This window comes from Crocodylus siamensis, chromosome 1 (genome assembly GCF_052110815.1).
Source record: "Crocodylus siamensis isolate JL-2025a chromosome 1, ASM5211081v1, whole genome shotgun sequence".
Classification (NCBI taxonomy): domain Eukaryota; kingdom Metazoa; phylum Chordata; order Crocodylia; family Crocodylidae; genus Crocodylus; species Crocodylus siamensis.
Window position 1 is genome coordinate 89,731,663 of NC_143395.1, and position 21,565 is coordinate 89,753,227.

The 21,565-nt window shown below is 40.6% G+C and overlaps 1 protein-coding gene across 1 annotated transcript in view; it reads right to left on the reverse strand.

Moving 5' to 3' along the window:
* The window catches only part of WASF1 (WASP family member 1), a 70,060-nt gene extending 49,070 nt beyond the window's left edge, over positions 1–20,990 (reverse strand). Inside the window, 3 exon segments of the mRNA XM_090037899.1 lie at positions 7,915–7,920; positions 8,312–8,466; positions 20,972–20,990. Coding sequence (XP_089894025.1) covers positions 7,915–7,920; positions 8,312–8,438 — 133 coding nt within the window. The 5' untranslated portion in view covers positions 8,439–8,466; positions 20,972–20,990.
* Between the last annotated feature and the right edge of the window lie 575 nt (positions 20,991–21,565).

Consider the following 21,565-nt stretch of genomic DNA (forward strand, 5'->3'; position numbering starts at 1 on the left):
TATACTGTAAATATAAATTTACAGATTGTTTATAGAGAAAATAGAATCCACTCAGTTTGCCCAAAGCCACAATGCGAATCAACAGAAGAGCTGGATTTGACATTGTGAGTTAGTTTTCCAGTGTTTTACTTTAGCATACTATACATTGGCCTTTGAGGTGTCATTGGAATTACCTTATTTACAATACATTATTCGCTAAGGGTCCAAACAGTGTAGTTCAGTGCAAATAAATTGTTGTTTATCATGCTAATTATGATATAAAATAATATTTTGTGAGGATGAAAAACATTTAACTTTAAGAAAGTATATTTGGAGAGCTGAATGGGTTTCATAATTTGCCTTTACATATCAGATATAAAAAGATAGAAAACGAATGCTATAGCATTTGTCCACAATTTTTTCAGTGAACTATGTTGTTCTACCTGTATATAATTATATATATGCTACCTATACTTATCATATCAGAATTTTTTTTTTTTAATAGACTTGTACCAAGACTTACTTATCATTCTAAACTCATTTGGCTGCTGTTTTCCTTCTTTTCTTATAATTTACTTAATATTTTGGTCACAACAGGAAAATAGAAGTGCTTTCACATTACCCCAGTGGCATAATGTGTCTGGTACCGTTACTATAACTTTAAGCCTTTTTACTGCTTTTATATCATCTATATGCACTCAAACCAAAACACCACATATAAAATACCTAATTAACATATAGCACATTCAGTATCATTTAAAGTACAGATTTAAAGCTTTAATTTATCACAGAGCATCTTGTCTGAGCAACCTCAGATAACAGATTAGGAAATATTGGCCTTGAAGGTCAGGGTGGCAGGATCTTGTATTTGAAGGTAGGTAAAAACCTTACAGACAGAGGCAGCAAAGTGTTAATCAAGCTGGAATAATTTTGTTGTTATAAGTAAAACTAGCTTTAATATAAAAGGGACCAAAGCCCAGCAGAACATTCGATTATAATCCCTGGAGGTTAAATCTAGACATGTCTGTAATTTACAAGGCCAGGTTCTCTACTGCACATGGTATCCATTGAGCACAATGAGAGGAGGACTGCAGAAAACCGATGACCAGTGGTCTGCACCTGCTGTCTATAGTCTAAAATGAACAATTGACAGTGCAGGATGCTACTGAGCTCTACTCACGTCCCAACATGCCTGTGTACACCAGTGACTACAAGGCATATCTCTGTAGAAACTGACTTGACCAAACTCCTAAATTATTTGGGAACATCCCTGTGCTATAATTCTCAGCTAGGGAGATACAAATCTTTGCTGGCCTCCTATTACTGTTGTAATAGTGTAAAGAGGCCAAAGAAAAGAGAGAACATATTTTCAGAGGCTTTTTGAAAGGTTTTGCAACATAGCCTCCTCCACTTTTATGGGATCAAGCCTTTATTTTCTGAGGGCAATGGTTAAGCTGAAAGGCATTTTGTATTATGTTGGGTAAAAAAATTACAGATGGAGTCGCTTTGAAAGTGGAGTACTTTACCTTGCCTGCTATATAGTGAATGACATAACTATGAAGCAAGAAAGAGGCTTTTCAGATTTCCAGCAGGATTTTTTCATTGTTCAAAGCTGAAGAGATGAAGACATCCTGGCCAGGAATATATCTTCATTGACACAGGTTGAATCTTCTCCATTTGAGTCAACATTAGGTAGTATATGAAATTAGTCAATGACTAACAGTGGCCCACAAGCCAGAGAACTTTACTAAGAGGGTCTTGGAAGTGAAAAACTCTCTCTTTATTCAGTAGATAAAAAAAGAATTAGAAGCAGTGATTACAAACGTACCCAATACCCGCTATTGAGGGTTGAGATAATAGTTTTGGAAGCTGTACAAACAAACCCTGTCTCAAAAGGCTTAAAATCTAAAGGTAAATCTTAACCATGGTTCTACTTGCACCAAGAGTGAAATCTGTTCTCAGGAGAACATGAGGTATATGAGCGTAAGGTCAAGAAGATCAGGGGTTGCAGACAGCCATGTAACAGTGATCTTGAAAGACAGCAGAAAAACTTTTTGGGGGGAAACCTCTGTAAGAACAGGGTACTGACAACTGGGAGAGCTTAATTCTCCAACACAGACTTGGGAGTATAACAATTAAAAGCACTACTTTCACTCCCAACAGGTGCAGGAAGATCTTCATTTATATCCTCAAAGACTGGAGAAAATAAAAAAGAGCGAGTGGGAGATCAGGTTCTGAAACTAGTTCAAGGACTTGAAGTGTGGGAAACAAATGTCCAATGACCTCAGAAGGAAGATACAGATGGAAAATTTGACTAGAATTTAAACCCAAAACTTGTAGCAACAACCTGAGGGTATATTTAGTCTAGTAGAAAAGATCATTTAACACCTTTATTAAGTTTTAGTTGAGGGCTTGTGACTAGTCAGTCAACTTGTTTACAGCCTCAAAAGGAGAAGCCTTCCTCTATAACTTGCTTGCTTATCTTCCAGATCATAGTGCTTAGGAGAATGGTACTGAGGAAGGGGACTTGCTCTAGGTTAGAAGAAGGAGATAGCCATACTTACCTCAGCACAGGGTCAAGGAGCTTAAAGGTGTGCACAACTGTGTCTAACCATGAACAATATGGATGGCAATCATATACCTACTTTGAACTTGCTTAACGTCCATGGAATCAAATGAAAATCAGATGTAACGTATAACAAAAAATCCTTCCCCTCAATGCCAGCCACAAAATCAATTGTTCAAAAGACAGAATTGGGAGGCCGTGCCATACAAGCAAACTGGTCCTTAACAAAAGCTCTCACCAATAGTCAAGAGCACCAAAGTAGCACTGATGATACTATAGTAAAGGAGATTCCAGTCATGGTGAATAATATTGTATGGTAGCACTCCACAGACACTTGTAAGAAAAGGGTTGGAACCACAGAACAGAAAGGCACAAACAGAAATGGGTAGAAAACTGGCTGCTGGGGAGAAGGGAGAGAAACTGATTAACCCTACTCAATGGCCGGAATGGGATACAAAAATTTGATTCACCAAGAGTCTTGAGCTCTTCAGTCACTTCACAACCTAGACTGAAGCAGAAGAATCAGAGACATCCAGACACTGACTCATGGAGCAAACATATCAAGGTGCAACCAAAAGACAAATAAGAAACGTGGAATAAATATGGCTATATTTCATATAGAATTTGATTCCTCAATGTAACTGGGAAACAAACAGAATCTCCTACTGGACAAAAAGTAATAAAAACCTGTTTCCTTCAATCACAATTGGCACAGGAAAGCATTTCAAGTCTGTTGCAAGGAAGGAAGAAACAGAATTGGATTCAGTAATACAAGTCCTAAGGAGCAACAGGCAGTTAATATACCCAGATATGCAAGAGCATTGCTGAGCTGCAATGTAGGCTCATTTTTTATTCAGACTCCAAACAGAGTCCAGATCTCAAAAGCTGTACACATAGCTGAAGACACACAGCAGGAGACAGAACCTAACAGCATTCAGGTTGTGCTGCAATTTAGGAGTTGCATTTATTTCTATATCATCTCCACTAGAGACCAGAAATCATCAAGGCACAGAAATTTAGAAACTAGTTGCTGCTTTTCAGTTCACTAGGGCTTTGATATATGGATTGTTATTAGTGGCATAATTTTCTTTAGATTTCTTAAGGGGGTTTTATTCCTCATTCTTTGAAGACCACCAGGCATAAAACACATACAGGTTGGCACTTCATACAATATGTAATGCCATAGCAGCAAAAAAAGAAAAAAAAAAGAACACTGGCAGGAGCTGAGTTGTTGGGTTTCTCAAGAAGATAGTCCTGCACCAACTGATAGTTCAGCACCAAGGAGGGGCAGAAGAGAGAAACAGGGGGAGAAAGTATTCTATAGAGAGGTACTATAACTGGCATCGGTAGGTAAGTAGAAGCAGCAGCAGCAGCAGCCACAAAGAAAATAAGTTTAGCAACAAAAGTGAACTCATGAGGTAGAATGAAAAAGGGTCTAAAAATCAGAACCCTCTTCTCTGAAACATGGGATCCTGTAACACTGGTGTAGGGAGGGGCCTGAAGAATTCTCTCCAATAGGCTTTCTTGCCACATAGATCTGCCCAACCAAAATTATTCTTCTAGTGGATGTTCTTCAAGCTTCTTTCCTTCTTGGTACTGAGGACCTGCATAATCAGCCTAGGGTCACTAGATAATGCTCAGTCTTGGCTTATTACTTAGTTAAGTTCTTTCAGTTCTTGTGTTTTATCATCCTAATCTTTTTCTTGAAGTTGTTTTTGCTCTTCTCTTCTAATCTCCTTGAAGAAATGCTAAAGGGAAAAGAGGTAGATTCAAAGAATCTCCATACTATCAAGAAAGAAAGTAATAAAACCATTGAAGGGCTGGCAGAAAGGAAGTGGATTCTGCTTTAACATATCCTGTGTCTTTCTTTTATTTTTGGCTCCTTGCTTCATGCTAATTATTAGCCATAATATTTCCCCAACAGAAAAACAGGTACAAATAGCAAACATTTTAGTTTTCAAGAGCCACAATAAGATTAGCTGAAAATCATCAACCCTATTACAACTGTGAAATAAGGCCAAATAAGATTAGTGGAACAAACATTTTTTTTTTTTTTTACAGATAAAAGTTTAATTCTTTCCAGTGAAATCACAATGTGCCCATCTCTCAGATCCTGATGACGCTGAAAGCTTTCTGACATTGTGGATATATATGTACGACCACTTCAGCATTCACTGGGTTATGAGCCTGGAAAATGTGTTTCCTAGCGGTTAAAAAGTACTTATAATATTGGCAGCTCAACTTGTATCACACTTGTTCACTTGACAACCCTTTGAAGCTGCTGTGGCACAGGAAAAAACAGCCTTTTCAGAAAGGTTCCTGTAGGGTTCTAAAGCCTGTGAAGTATTCATATGTTTAGAGTTAATACAGAGAAAAAAATAGTTGAGTGAAGGGAAAAAGGTCTTCATATCTACTCTTCAGTGCTATTCAGGGAGGATAATCAATGATTTAAAAACAGAAAACCAAAAAAAATGATAAGATATTCAGATGTTTTTAAATTAAGAAAAATCATCAATAAAATATTAAATTTCTGTCTCATTTAAAAAAATAACGGTTACAATTAAATAACATCACAAACATGCTAAACCTACACTTAGTCTCATAAAAATGAATTAATGGCTCTGTCACACTTAGCATGCACTTATAGTTACCTACCAATCAAACATGGGCCATTCATTTCAGTTTTTCATCTCATGAAAATGGCTCTAATCTGTCTGCCCAGCCTAACTACCAGCTCTTGCTTCTTGAAAGTTCTGGGCTTTCAGTTTCTGTTTCTCAGCAGACTAAAGTCACATGTGCAAAGACACAGGCTGGATAGGATTGCTGTTCTGTGCTTAGGTGGTGGTGGAGCTGGGCCAAGCAAGGCAGAGGAGTTAGTTAAGACGCTGTCTTAAAGACAGAGGATAGCCAAAAGGAAGGGATGGGCAATTATTTATGACAGAGTAGAAAGGAACAGTGGAGTGGACTGGAAAGAAAAAGGGAAGACATTATTCAGTGTACATACACAGCTTCCTATATTTCCCCATACTTTTGCCACAGAAAAACTGTCATGGCTTCTGGGCATAAGAGAGACCCTATCTGGGAATATTTTGAAGAAATTCCTTCCCTGGGTAAAAAAGGAAAACCATGTCAAGTGTAAGCAGTGCAAGAAGGAGATGCAGGGCCTAGTTGCAAGAATGAAACATCATAATGAAAACTGCTTATTGGGAGACAATGATGTGGATGAAGACATGGATATGTCTGAAGAACAATGTGGATCAACTGGTTAGTAAATTAAATAATTCACTTTGCAATGCATCATTCTTCAAGACTCACTCTATGCCTTTTAGTATAAGTGTGATTTAACAAGTAAATTCCCAAGCTGTTTGCTATGTTGGATGTTGCTAGAAAAAAAAGTTTAGCTTAGCTAATCCTTATGGCTTGTTTAATTAGTTAACTAGGTTTAGAATCTATCACCCAAGTTTACGGTACAGAAAGCTGCAGTAAGAGAAATCTGGAGTTGCCAGTTGCCATTGGGTGTCATTTTCTTAGTTTATATTACATAATACATGCCCCTTATTTTGGAACATCATGGCCCCAGACCATAATGGTGATGCCATAAGTCTATTCCCTATTTTACTTCAGCATAACTCAGCTTTCCCAAGGGAACCCCATCCTATACTTGTTTTCTCAAAAAACAGAAGTGCCAGTGAGTTCAATGGGGCTTAGTCCAAAATTAAGCACACTCTAAGTGCAGTCAGTCTTAGCTTTTTTGGTAATTTGGAATTGGATCTGCATCCTTGCTGAAAAGAATGTAAATGATTAACTGAATAATAGAGTGAGAAGAACTGAGAAGAATGACTATACAAAAATCATTTTTGTTTCAGGATCCTATTTAAGCATAAGGGACTTTGACTGTCTATCTGCAACAACTTCAGAGTCATCCACTGGTACTTTTAGCAGCAGTGCTGCAACTAAACATATTTCAGACAACAAAGTATCAGTAGCAAGCAAAAGATTTCAATCATCCAGTAAAACCACCATCATGGATGGGTTTGTAGTAAGGACCAGCAAATACCAACAAGACACCATAGATGAAAAGATTGCTCGGTTCATTTATGCCCAAATTCTCCTTTTCACATTGTTAACAATAAACACTTCATTGACATGGTTGAGTCCTTACAACCAGGCTACACACCACCTGGTAGGGTAGACATTGGTGGAAGGTTGCTAGATACAGTGTATGAGAAGGAACTTGAACAGTGTGCAAGAAATACTGAGGGGAAATTTGCCAGTTTAAGCCTTGATGGGTGGAGCAATACACACAATGATCCAGTAATATGTGCCTGCGTGACAACAGAAGATGGGGTTGCATATCTTTCCAGAAACAATAGATACATCAGGAAATGCCCACACAGCAGAATATTTAAAAGTGGCAGTGAAAGTTGTAATAAACTGTGAGCAAAATTTCAACTGTCACGTGCAGTTTTGTCACAGACAATGCTGCAAACGCAGCAAAGATGAGAAGATACTTAGAAGAAGAAATGGAAATGATGCTCCTTAATAACATATGCTGCAGTGCCCATTGAATGCATCTTTTAGCCAAAGACTTAAGTACTTCTCCATGAATAAAAGAAAATGTTGAAATCAGCAAAATACTTCTGTAACAACCATTTTGCTTCAGCTTCACTGAAGAGAGCAGGAGGATCCAAACTAATTCTCCCTCAAGATGTTCAATAGAATTCTGTAGTCTGATTGTTTTGAACAAGTGATTAAGAACTGGCCCATTCTCATAACAATTTGTGAAGAAAACCAAGATAAAATAGATGGAAGCATCTCATCCAAACTATCTAACATTGGATTAAAAAGGAATGTAGAGGATATGCTCAGTATACTGAAGCCTATACATCCATAGCCTTAAACAAACTTCAGAGAGATTGTTGCTGCATTGCTGATGCTGTCGAAATTTGGAAGGCACTTCAAGAGACATTGAAGAAAGAAATACCTAACCAGAAAAGTTAAACTGCAGGCAATAAAGAAGCAAATGGATCAAGTGCTAACTCCACCTCATTTTCTTGCAAACATTCTCAACCCCAGATATAAAGGTAGATGCCTAACTTCTGAAGAAGATGCTGGTGCTGCCATGGCATGAGCATCTCAAAATCACTCCTCAGTTATGCCAGTCATAATAAATTTCAGGGCTGGAGGGGAACCATTTAAACAGTACATGTTTACTGATGATGTTTTGAACAAAGTCAGTCCCCTGAATTGGTGGAAATCATTAGCCAGGCACCTTGAAACAGAGTTCCTTCAGTTGCTAAGCCAACTTTTCACAGCAGTAGCTTCCTCTGCAGGCAGAGAGAATATTTTCATCTTTTGGTACTATTCACTCAAAGCTAAGAAATCAGACTTGGAGTTGAAAAAGCAGGAAAACTCATATTTCTGTTTCAGTCTATGAATAAAAATGACAGTGGGAGTGGGAAAGATGAATCTAGTTGTAGAAGTTTTAAGGACAGTGTACATTTAGTGTTGTGATGACTTGTCTGTTAGAGTTAATAAAATTTGAAAATTAAAAAAAAGTTTAAGGACAGATGTTGTAAAATGCTGTATTGAGTTGTAAATTAACACGTTTTAGTGATCAGATTTGCACCATTGTTTAAGAAATATGTGAAGTAGTATCAGTGGGAAACTTGATTTAAATCAATGACTTAAATCAGGGTTTTCTTTTGGTGATTTAAATCCTTGATTTAAATCAACCCACCCTGCTGTTTAAAAATCAAGTCCCACCCTGCAGTTGTCTAATTATATTTGCCAAGGAGATATTAGTGACACATTCCAGTTCATTCTTGATGCCTCTGGGCAGTGCTGTGTGACACAAGTGCCGCGGGTCTATATTTCTTTTCACTAATGGCATTCTGAGATGTATCAGCAGGCCAGCCCACCTGAGGAGAAGTGACAGAAAACATTATAACTGTTTGTAATTATTTTGGTACAAATCATTCTGTACAGTCTAAATATTATAATTAATGAGCAAAATTTGCTTTTACATTTTGGTGAAGAAGGGATTTATTTGGCTTGAAAACTTGGATGTATTAATCTATTTTTCAAATAAAAATAATTTCCTTTTCAACCTCGTGAACTTTAATCTATGTCAGTGATATCACTAACATTTTCTTACTATTCATGTTTTTTTCTGAAAAAGACAGAAAACCCTCCTTTGTTGTGTAATAGCATCAAAGAAATCCTGCTGAAATCCCTCTAGGTGCGGACTAAAAGGTTTGTAACTTCCAAGACCGAGAAAACCTATTTGTAAGGAGTTTCCAAAGCAAGCCAACCAACCCTACAGCATTCCTTATACTCATGAAGATTTATTTGTGGAAATTTTCCATACGCCATGAAATTCATTGTTCCTACAGAAAATATACTGTTGTTATCAACCCAGCATAACCTATACAAATTCTACTTGAAAACAACTGAATCCAACACACTTGAAATGTGTAAATTAAGCCATTTTTCCAAAAAAGAAAAAAAAATGGATCTGATACATCACTAACTTGATTAAACATTTTTTCTTTGGAAGAAGAGATAATGTATGGAGAATGTAACAATGAGATTTTGTAAAAAAGAATCTGGGATCAAACCTCTACAATAACTGAAATTCTTCCAGTTGTCCCTGTGTGTATACCCGCGTGGCATACACAGGTACTCCATGCACCTGACACTGGATTTATTTTCCCAGCAGTGTTTCTTTGATCTTCATATACACCCTATTTGTCCTTGCATGACATATCAAGAGTGTAAAGTGCAGTGTACAATAATGTAGTTTTTATCTGCCATGGATCCCCTAGAGCCCATAAGAATCCAAGAAAAGGGCAATGAGGACACATAGTGGGAATATACAGAGGGACAATACATCACAAAACTCCAGTTCTTGTATAACTAAGCAACTTCAAGTGTTCTTTTACACTTCAAGAAAACAACTGAACAGCTATTACATTCTGCAGGGACATGAGCCTCCCCCTAGGCAATAAAGACAACTGCCGTGGTCATTGTTTAAGAGAAAGCAGCACTGACAGATCACATACTTAAAATCTGGTGATTTGCAGGCATAATACTCTCCCTGCTGTTAAAAGGAATAATTAAAAGACGAAAGCAGAAAGAAGGAAAAAGAACAAGAAAGGAGATCATTCCACCCAAATTATCCCAAATCTATTGAAATCTCATTAATAGCTAAAGAACTGACAGCATATACACATACAAATAAAATGAGAACCTAAGGAGTGGACATGGCTACTCAGAAAGTAGGGTTGGAAGGGACCCCACATAGCCATCTGAAAAATAGCCCTCTGTTCAAGGCAGGATTGTCTTTGATTAAACTAGTCCACTGAAATGTCCATCTAACCTGCTCTTGAAAATTTCCAGGGATTGAGATTTCACAACTTCTCTAGGTAGTCCGTTCTAATGGTTGACCCCTCTTAGTCCAAAAGCTCCTAATCCTATCCCCCTACAGCCACAGAGAAAAGCTCATCTCCATCTTCTCTATAATTGCCCTTCAGGAATTTGAAGACAAGTTATCAAATCCCCTCCCTCCGTCTTCTATTCTCCAGAATAAACAATCCTAATTATTTCAACCTTTTGTTATAAGCAGGGATCCATGTTTTCATCACAGAAAAATGTGGTAAAACCTGAATTTCCTCTTTCGAAGGAGAAAAACATGGGAAACTGGGTTTCTCCTTGCATATGGGCACATACACATGGTTGCGAGGCAGCAAAGAGCAGATCCCTGAAGATAAGTTGGGGGGTGGGGACAGGAAGAGGACTGAGGCCCCCCCATAGGGAGAGGGATAGATGGAGGGAGTTGAGTAGGGCTGGGGCTGCTGCCCAGCCACAGTGGTTTGTGGGGCTCGGGGCCAGAATGTGCAGCTGCAGGACCTGGGCAGGAAGCAGGATGGGGCCGCAAGCAGCTTGTCCAGGAGATGGCAATGAGGGCTGGCTCCCCACCACTGCATGCACTCGCAGAAGCGTGCATGGGAGGCTTGTGCCCCCTAGATTTGTGTGTGGGGTGGGGGTAGGCTGCCCGTTGCCGGCTCCCCTGCCCCCTCCTCGCCCCCCAGAGCCTCTGCTTCCCAATGGGAGGGACCTGGTGTGGCTGGGCAGATCAGGGCAGGGAGGCTTGTGCCACCACTGCAAGCCCTACACTACCATGGCGAGGCACCCCCTGCTCGTCCAGCAGCAGCAGGGCTGGCGGCGTGGAGTTGTGCCCCTTGCTGCTGCTGGGTGGGCAGGGGGTGCTTCACTATGGTGGTGCAGGGCTTGCAGCAGTGGCACTGATCTTCCCTGCCCTGCCATACCAGGTCCTGCCTGCTAGACCCTGGAGGCCCTGGCAGGGGGAGCCCAAGCTCACAGCAGGCAGCCCGTACACCACCCCACCCCCACCTGCTGGGCTCTATTCCAGATGTGCTGCCTGTTGGGGTTTAGGAGCCAGGCTCTATGCTCTGCTGAAGCAGTTGCTGCCTCTGAAGGATGGCAACCATAGGTCAAGAGCTGCTGCAGGGGCCAAAGGGCTACAGACCCAGGTCCCTGGCCCCGTAGCCTTGGCAGCTGGTGGTCCCCTCCGGCAGGGCTGGGGATGGGAAGTGAGAGGCAACAGCAGGGCACAGGGGGCTCTGAGTGGAGGGTGAGGAGCAGGTGTGGGGTCTGTGGCTTGGGAGTGAGGAGCAAGGGCACCAGCACATCAAGGCTGCTCAGCACCACAAAGCAGTGCTGGGGGGCGGGGAAGAACAGATGTGGCAAAGGGGGCAGGGGATCTCTGATTTTCCAGATAAAAAAACCCCAAATCAAACGCCAAAATTTATAGGTATTTATATTTATTTTATCATAGTGATTGTTAGGCTTCCAAATTGCTTTAAAATTGTAAATGTATCAATAAAACAGTGTTCAACTGATACCTATATATATAGAGTGGTGTTTCATTTTAATCATGGAAAAATATAGGGGGGAATGGGGAGGGGAGATAAAATCAGAGAATTTGCAATTTTTGACCAGAGAAAACCAGGGTCCCTGGTCGTAAATCAGGTTTCCCAGCACTGCAGTAATTTTTATTACTGTCTGTTGGACTTTTTCTTATCTGGCCACTTGTTTCTTGAAGTGTGGCCCAAAAGTAGACACAGTACTCCAAGTGAGGCCTCTCCAAGACTGAAGAGAGAGGAAGAATCACTTCCCTTGATTGAGAAGAAAACCCCCTGTTAATATAATCCAGTATGCTACCAGCTTTTTTTTTCCTCCCGCAACAAAGGCATTCTGTTGGCTCATATTCAGCTTATGGTCCACTCTAACCCCCAGGTCTTCCTTTGCAGTACATGCACAGACTGAATGTTTGTAGAACTTCTACAGACTCAGATGTATTTGAACTCCATCGTGGAATACATGCACTTGGTGAAGAACCTTAACTCTGTATTCATGGACTTCTTGCTTTAGTTTCACAATGAAAAATAAAAATACCTCAAAACAAAACAACCAATATGTGAACAGTGTTTAAAGCAGCAGTTACAAATTAATTCCAGAGTTAAGCACCCCCTTGATTGTTTCATCAATGATACCGTTGTGTAAACAACAGAAACTCATGGTCTGCCATTTTATCAAAATGCAAGGAGGGAAAAATCCATTTCTTGCTGAACAGAGGTCAAAACCAGCCTGGAGAAACACTGCAAACTTCTAAATAATGTAAAGTAAAAATCTACACACAAAAAAGAATTTTGTACAATATTCAGTGTTCCTGAACATAAAGGAAACTATAAAAATGTTAATTGACTGTACAATTCTGCTGATAGTAAGTGGTATTTGCTCTGTTTTTATTTTAAATCATTCAGTCAAGATACAACTGAAAACTATAATGCTTTATTTTCTCCACTGATTTTATACCAGTGGAAGTATAAAGGGTATAATGTGCAAAGCCTCAGGCTTCAGATGCTGAGGTGATGAGTTCTTTAAAAAAAGTATGCAATAACAACAGTACTAAAACTTTATTTTAGCTGAAATTTGAGAGACTTAAAAAAAAATAAAAGAGAAAAAAAAATCTTACTCTGCTTATGGACAGAACCCAAAATTAATAAAATACTGATGAAGAAATTTTTAAAAATATTGGGGACAGGCCATGTCCACCAAAGTTTTGCATTCACTAGAAATCCAGGATCAGGCTTCCTAGGAGTACAAGAAAACTAAAGCCTATAAAAGGCAATTGGAGTCTATCCATAGACTTCAGTGGACTTTGAACAAGGCCTTCTTTTACACCTTATTCTCTTTTTTAATGTGCGATAGATAACAATAAAGCTAATGCATACCTAAGGAAATATTATCTAATACAAGAGCAAACCAGTAACTAAGTTGTGCACATTTGGCATTTCCAATGATGATCTGCATGTGAAGTCCCTGTATGATCAGACTTTTCACTACCAAATCCTAAAGACTTTTCCTAAGTATATGCGGCACAATATTTACTGCATTTTTTTAAAAGCACAAAATAATGCATTCGAATACCAGATGTACAACTCAACTTTCATTCCAAATCAATTTGGTTTCCTATTCCTGGGAGACACTTATAGCTAAACTGTTAGCAATTTTTTCTTCTGGTGCGGGCTTTTATTTTATATTTTCATTAAAATATCCACTACATTACACATTCTGAGAGCTATAACAACTATTTTAAGTGGATGAAATTTATTTTTGTCTTCTTCCCTTAATTACTGCTATTTTAAAAGCAATGTATAACAGCACTTATGAAAAACAATTACTACATTTTTCAAAGTACAGTTTTCATGGAATTTGAATAAATTTTCCTGGAAAGTGAGATAGTTATTTAATCTATGTTACATGCCTATATAGCCAAACTTCTTCAGCTGCTGAGGGCTTCTGGGGACATTTTCCTTATAAAATGTCACCTTTTTTAAGGTGTCTACCACAACAGTAGAGGAATTTGCCTGTGGCACTTCTACTCCTGAATACACATAACACATTCCCAGCAGGACCAGCACTGTTAAAGTGACAAAGATGGTGCCAATTTCATCCTGCTGTTAATGCTGAAGGAATACTGGAGGGAGCACCAGAGGCAGAGAGGTCATTTTCCTTTTGCAGAACAATCCTGTGTAGGAATGTTTCAAAACTGCAACAGGTAAAAAGAAATGTTAGATTACTGCAATCCTGTGAAAAATGTAAACACCAATTAGTGAGGTAATAGGTCAGAATTTCCCATCAAGTACAGTCAGATAGGTTAACAGGAATAATAGCACAGTTTATATATAAATTGTAAAAAAACACCTGATGCTCCACAGATGCTGCCTAGAAAACTAACTGGAATATAATCTGTTTCTGTCTTGCTTCCAGAAGGCTAAACAAATTTCAGGTTCAGAAAGACTTTTACATAAGTTACTTTTGATTAAGTTTGGGACTACTAACCTTGACAGCATTTCCTTAATTTTAATGAAGGTCATGTATCTGTATGTCCTATGCAATACACTAAAATGCAGTACTAAATGTCCTCGCTTTAATGAGTTTAAATGAGACCCTTACAATTTCTTTAGTGATTTTTTGTGCCTGTATATTGCCACATTTTTACCTATATTTTAAAATATCCCCAAATATAACTACTATTTCTCTCCCTGCTATTAGTATGTTTCAAAGTTGGAGACAATTGATCTAATACAGTTAAAAAAAACAACAACCCCAAAACCAAATCCCAACAACATATGCGTTTGCCTAGATAGTAATGTGCTACCAGAATGTAGTGCATACAGACTTCAGGAAAGCCTGAAAGTTGCTTACATATGAATCCCAAATCTCATCTATGAAAACAGTAAGAAGAACTAGCAGAAAAAGCCATTTGGTTGGCTTGGAAGAAAGAATAAGGAGTCAAGTTCAGGACATAAAAATGAATAAAATTCAGAGATTAAGTTGCATTTCAAAATACACTTTTATATAAGCACCAATGTAGCATTCAGAACCTTGCAGGAAACACAGCAATGAAAGATGTATTATGTAATACTGATGTTACAGCATCAGAATTGAGGCCATATTCATGTACCTTTGCTCATGCTAACTAGCTACTAGCAGATCACGTTAGCTACTACACTTTTGTTGAAATCAGTAGGGCATCTGTACAATAAGGTAGGACTCACAAGAATCTGGTCCTTTATTATCAAAACACTGTTTAACATAATTGCAAAAAAATGCAATACATATTTACATTTATGCAAATCAGGACTTATGGAAATATTGCATGAGTACATTAGTTCTACTACAATTATATGTGGAGATAAATTATAAAATATGCATTTATATTTTTTTTCAGACCAGTGGTCTATTAACAACAATACCATAGATTTGAAACAACTCAAATGGACTGCAAATCAGATGTCTAAAATCAGAATTGTAATAATAAACAGTATGAAGTCAAGTCAAGGTGGTTCTCTTTACTGTCAGGCTATGTTTTTACTTGTCCTTCAGAAACACTCAGGCACTGTTGTGTTAGTTACCATAGAAACAAAAAGGAAGAGGCTTTTATACTGTAGATCCAATCCAGAAATGAGAATTGTGCAAGGGAATTTGTGCACTTCTCATTGCAGGACTGGGGCCTGGGTATGAAAAGAAATGGCATTAGAGGAAGGAAGGAACTCTTCAACGCATTAGTGACAGGCATATACCACCAACTACTATGTAAATCCAGTGGTTTTAGACATTCATTGGAAAAGTGATAGAAATAATTGGGATTATGGACCCTGTAGCAAAAATATATTAAAATGATGATTCTCCAATTTCTTCGATTTCTAGACAGTTTTATAACAGAAAGATCTCACTGGCTCACTTCTCTTCCCCAAAGGCGGTATGAATTTTAATAAATGCAAAAACAGTTATACATTTGAAAATATAAATAATGTTTTCTATAGTGGGATGTTGTGAATATTTTATGTTTTCCATTCCTGATTTTTGTTGTTGTTGTTGTTAAAAAGATGAATCATATATGACACAAAGTCTGGCTGACAATGTTGATGTGATGTCACAAAGGAGACAGAATTTAGGATCTACTGAAGCTTTAAGAAATATTGATTCCAGTGAATTCACAATTTTTATTAAATATAATTAAATTCTTTCCAAATTGGGCCTCCAAGAAAGCCCCAAAACATTTAATTTTACACTTGTGTTTTTGCAGTATTGTGGCTTTGCTCATAAATACAGATCATAATGAAATTATTTCTTTGCCAAATTTTATTGAGTCATGTGGACTGAAAAAAGCAGCAACATTTCTTACACTAGAAAACGAGAGGAAAGAAGGGTTTGTTTCAGTTTAAAATAACCTACACAGTTGAAAAGACAATTTTCACAGAAACATTTTAGTTGTAATCATTTGGGGAATGTTTTAATTTAAAAAGAAGAGTTATTGAAAATTGTGGGCAACAGAAAATAGGATAAAATTACATTTTTTTGCAGTAGTAATGGTTTGGTCTGCATTAAACTTATGGTTAGCAGCACGGATCCTGGCTTTCCCCGATTAAAAAAAAGAAGCAAATTCTCTGATAACTCCCCCCGCAATGAATGATTAAAATGAAAGTCCCCTCACACCCCCCTGGCCCTGCTTGTGCCCCTCACTCCCCCCACCAGCCCTGCTCACGCCCCTCATTCCCCACCCACAGGCCCCTGCCAACCTCAGCTGCCAGGCCTATGGGGCCAGAGACCTAGGTCTAAAGCCCCTTAACCCTGGCAGAAGGCAGTGACTGCTGCAGCAGAGCAGAACATGGAGCCCGCCTTCACCCCCCACCCCCGCCCTGCTGCCTTCCTCCTTTGGGAGCAGGGTCAACTCCCCACCACTCCATGCACTCCTGGTAGGTAGGAGGGACCTAAGCCCCCCCAGATCTGTGTGTGGGACGGGGTAAAGGTGGGCTGCCTGCTGCAGGCTCAGGCTTCATGCCCTGCTGCCCTCCCCCATGGCTTTTGCAGCCCTGCTGGGCAGGGTCTGCTGCCAGCTGGGCGGTGTGCAGGGCATGGGGCCCAGGGCCACAATGCACGACCACAGGACCTCAGCAGCGAGTTGGATGGGATCGCAGGTAGCTCATCCAGGAGGGTGGTAGAAGGAGGGACTGGCTCCCTGTCATTGCATACACTTCCGGGGGGGGGGGGGGCGGGAACGACTCATATTCGCCAGATCTGTGCGCTGGGCTGGGGGTGGGTTGCCGGCAGTGGGCTTGGGCTCTCTGCCCTGCTGCCCTCCCTCAGGGCCTCCACAGCCCAGTGGGTGCGACGCAGTGCTGCAGGGCACAGCTGGGCCGCATGGTGATCTCCTTCCTGCTGTGAGCTCTGTGCTGCCCTGGCAACGTGTCCCCTGCACGCATGGCAGCAGCAAGGAACACACCCCCTATTCTGCTGGCCCTGCTCCTATGGCACGCACGGGCGAAGCATCGTTGGGGCAGAGTGGAGCTCACATCCACAAGGAGATCCTTGCGTGGACCTGCTGTGCCCTGCAGCAGTGGGTCTCACCCACCAGGCTGTGGAGGCCCTGAGGGAGGGCAGCAGGGTGGGGAGCCTGATCCCACAGCAGGCAACCCACCCCTGGAGAGATCTAGGGGGCACGAGTCCTCTAGCCCCTGGGAGTGCACGCAGTGGTGGGGAGCTGGCCCCTCCCAATAAGCCACCTGCAACCCTGTCCCACTCCCCACGGCAGTTCTGTGGCCATGCACTGCAGCCCTGGGCCCCAAGCACTGACCATCTCAACATTGCCCAACTCCTTCCCTCCCTATGGGGGCCTCAATCTCCCTGCAGCCCACTTACCCACAAGATCTGCTCTCCAGGTTACCTGGCAGCCATGTGCATAAACTTGCACGTGGTGCCTCCTGTGACTGCCCTCCTCCCGCTCCCCCCAGCATGCTAGAACTCTGCAAGCCTCCAGAGAACCCTTTGCAAAACTGCAAAATCCACAGGCTTCCCAGGTGAAATGAGAAATTTGTGCTTTCCTCCAATAAGAGGAAAATCCATAGTTTTCTCTGTTTTCTCGTGGGAAATGGAAAACCCTGATCCCTGGTTATCAGTCAAAGGCAACTCCACTGGTAAAAGCAACAGCAGAGATAAAACACAAAGCTGTACAGGTTTCCTTCACTAACTGCAGGGGTTAGGTTCCTGGAAGTTCCTGTCATTGGCAAAACCCAGTTGGAAAAACCACAGGCTTATGGGGAAAATGGGTTAGGGGCTTGAATGGTGCCCTGGCTGGGTTGAGTTGTGGGACCATCTGCACTTGGCAGCAGCTGGTACGTCGGGGAGAGGGGGTTGAGGCTCCTGTAAGGAGGAAGCTGGGCAGGGCTGGGGCTGCTGCCCAGACAGGCAGTGCTTGGGGCTTGGGACCCCAGCAGGGAGCAGGACAAGGCAGTGGGTGGCTCGTTGGGGGGAGGGCCACTGCCCTCAGTTTAGCCCCAAGCACAGGAGGTAGCACAGGGCAAGCAGCGGCAGGAGAGGAGATCCTCACTCATCTTCTCTGATCCCTGCCGTGCTGGGTCACAGGGGAGGGAACCAGGGCAGCAGGGCACAGTGGCGAGCGGGCTTGCTGTTCCCTGACACTGTTGATAGGGCAGCTCTGGCAGTGAGGCACGGACACAGGGAGCAGAGGCTGAACCCAGTTGCAGCTTGCCCATGCCCCATGCAAAGATTGGGGGCCCACATACCCCCCCTGCCCACCTCCTTGGCTCCCCGGTGTCGCACTGCCTCTGGAGGCGGTGCTGGGCTCTGACTACCCCATGGCCTGGCCTAGGCAGGGCCCGATTCACCGTGAACAGGGCCCCAGCTGGACCATGTCAAGGGACAATTGGAGCCTAGCTGCTCCTCCAGAGGTGGCACAGTGCCAGGGAGCCAAGGAGGAGTGGGGGGGGAACACATGGGGCCCTGATCTTTGCATGGGGCATGGGCAAGCTGCAGCTGGGCTTAGCCTCTGCTCCCTGAATCCACACCTCACTGCTGCAGCCCTCCCCCCACAGCCCTTTCCCCTTCTCCCACCCTTCCCCTGCAGACTCTCCCGCCTGGGGGGAAGTGTGTGCGCATGAGTGCACTCAGTCCCCACTAATTTTTTTTCCTCCTTCCGCCTATGAGTAATGAAAGAAAACCTAGTTTGTTAGTCACAGAACTGTGATAGGCAAAATGGCATACAGAACATTAACCACGGTTAGTCAAAAGCGTGGTTGGCAAGGGAAACCTGTATGACAGGATGGTGTCCAGATTCACTTGCAACAGTTGCAAATCATTGGAATGTTGTGATGTATTCAGGTTAGTACATGTTAGGAGATAACCCCCTTTTGAAAGCTAACAACTTTGCAATATGAAGGGGGCACTTAAAACATGCTTAACTACTTGAACATGTGTCTGCCAGTGCAGCTAAACTAACAACAGTGCCAATGAAATTTCAGAAGAGAAGGCAAGCTTTTACAGCAAAGCTATCAAAGTAAATGACAAAATATTTATACTTTAGAGAGTCTCACACTGTATTAATTCTATTCAAACAGGATCTAAGAAAGTTGACATTGTGTGGGACCCTGTGGCATTCTTGAAAGGATCTCAAGGCACCTCAAGGTGTTGTGGTGCCCTGGTTGAGAATCACTGCTTTAACCTCTCACAACTTCAACTGGTGTTATCAAGAGATTTATACTTTGAATCCTGCTTTACTCAAGCATATGAGTTTGACTAGAAACTGGTACCCCTCTAAGCCTTGTATAGCGCTTACTTGAGTTCCAGGCCACTGGATTTGTGCTTACGCAGTTGACGGATAGACCTTCAAGTGCTACTTGAGCCATTCCTCTCTGTACAGACCTATTCAGAATTTGTACTGAGCACTACTGAAAAGAATATATGCAATATGCTTCAGATAAGATAAATAACACATCAAAATTGCAAACCTCCACAGTTTTGTTTAGTGGGAAAAGTTACTTATTTCTGAAGTTCAATTCAGGTAGGAATAATCTGCTCAAAGGATAGCTCACAGATTACTTAATTCTCTGCAAATCTAAAAATAATTGAGTTTTAAAACTAATCGACTTTTTTTGTTTTTTGTCTATTTTTCTGTATCTTAGATAATTAGTAAAGGTGTCAATTTGTTAAGTAATAATTATTTTACTTTATTCAAGTTCTGGTCTGCATCTGTTTTCATTTCGTTTGCAATACAGAATTGTAATTTCAGAGATGAATAACAAATACAAAAAATCATTATAACACAACAACAAAAAAACAATTAGAACCAGGTACCACCAAAAGACCTATTGTTAATAAATATGCAGATTTATTTGGTGTCTAGTTTGCTAAAAGCCATGTATGGATTGTGGATACCTGATGTATGGATTGCATCTTACACACATTTCAAAAGTAGAGAATTAGTTTTCTGTTAGCAACAGTAACTATTCTTCAGAGTACCCTGTATTCTATGCTCATTTTTTTCTTGCAGTAAGATGTGCACACATTTTTTTTTTTATTTAAAAATCTGAAAGTATTTTGGGTTTTATTTAGGTAACGCCAAAATGTTTATATAATTTTTGACTGCAAGTTCTTCTCCACTCCTAGAAGACTAAACTATATATTAATGTACTGTATAAAAAACTTGCTATGCAATCTGAAATTGCTTTTTTAAGGCTCAGTTTTTATCTGATGACATTTTTTCTCACAGCATTGATCTATTCTTCCTGTTAATGGCTTCTGCATACAGTATATAACACAAAAGCCCTATGATGGATCACAACAAAAGCTCTTTGTAATCTTGACAGAGACAGATAACTAATCCAGTGTTAATTTAAATCCAAAATCCCCAACCTCAGAAATAAAGTATGCCTTCTGAATCTTTATCAAATGTATAATATATCAAAGGAAACTGTATGATTTGCTTCTCCAAGTTTGCATTTTTATGAATTAAAAATACTGCAGTTAAATAGCATCTATATATTTCTTTACCATTTTAAGAGAGGATTCCTTTTCAAACAACATCAATTTTACAGCTTGACTCTAAAACACTTCATCATACATTTAAAATGGGATATTTACATCATACACACACACAACAACCTGCTCTCAAAGCGGTAACACTGTGCTGCAGTAAACAATAAAGATTACAAGAAAAGGTACCTGAACTTCAGAGTGCCTACAAAATGTAACCCCAGAGAAAACCTGCTTGGGGGAGAGAAGATATGCAGTTCTACCTCCACTATGGCATTAAACTTCACAGTTACTCATCTGTGGTGCACCAACTTTTAGAATTCTACACACACATAAAAAGCACAGTCAACCTAGTCAATCACAAGGCTGGAGCATCCGAACACCTCTAGTCATTGGGTTGCTTTGAAACAGGCTGGCCCTTGCACAAAGGAATTAGAATTCAACACACAGTGTCTTGCCTTAACAAGAGAGCTATCTTTACAAAGAAAACACAGAAGCACTCACCCCCAATGACCAAAGCTTTCCTTTTTCCTCAGAAACGTGAAAGGAGACCCCCTAAAGGCAGAATGATTAAGAAATAATTATTCCTCTAGTACTGAGCTACAATACCTAAATATTAAATATGACATACCAGAAATGAGTAGCTATGGTTGGGGTAGGGGAAGAAATGGGAGGGGAAATAAGACACGCAGTCTGCGTTGCTTACTGCATCGACCGTACTGTTGAATCGAAGAAGGAAACTGGATGCTAATGAAATAATAAGTAATCTCAGACAGCTACAATAGTACTGAGGCCAAAGTACAAAGTTCTGTGACTAGGAAACCTGACAATATACAGCTAATTATGCAGTTGCCCTGTATTAACTCACAAGTGACATATGATTGTTTTAATCATTACAACTATTGCTTGAGGTTGATTTGACTACATAGACAAGGTTACAAAATTACTATATCAAAACTTTTTGTGGCTGAATGATATTAATGTTTTGGGGGAGGGGGACTGTTTTGGGATTGAAGTAGGAGGTTAAGCAGACATTTCAGGAAAAGGTGATTAATTGCCCTTCCAATATTAAACCAAATCATAATTCTAAATAATGGA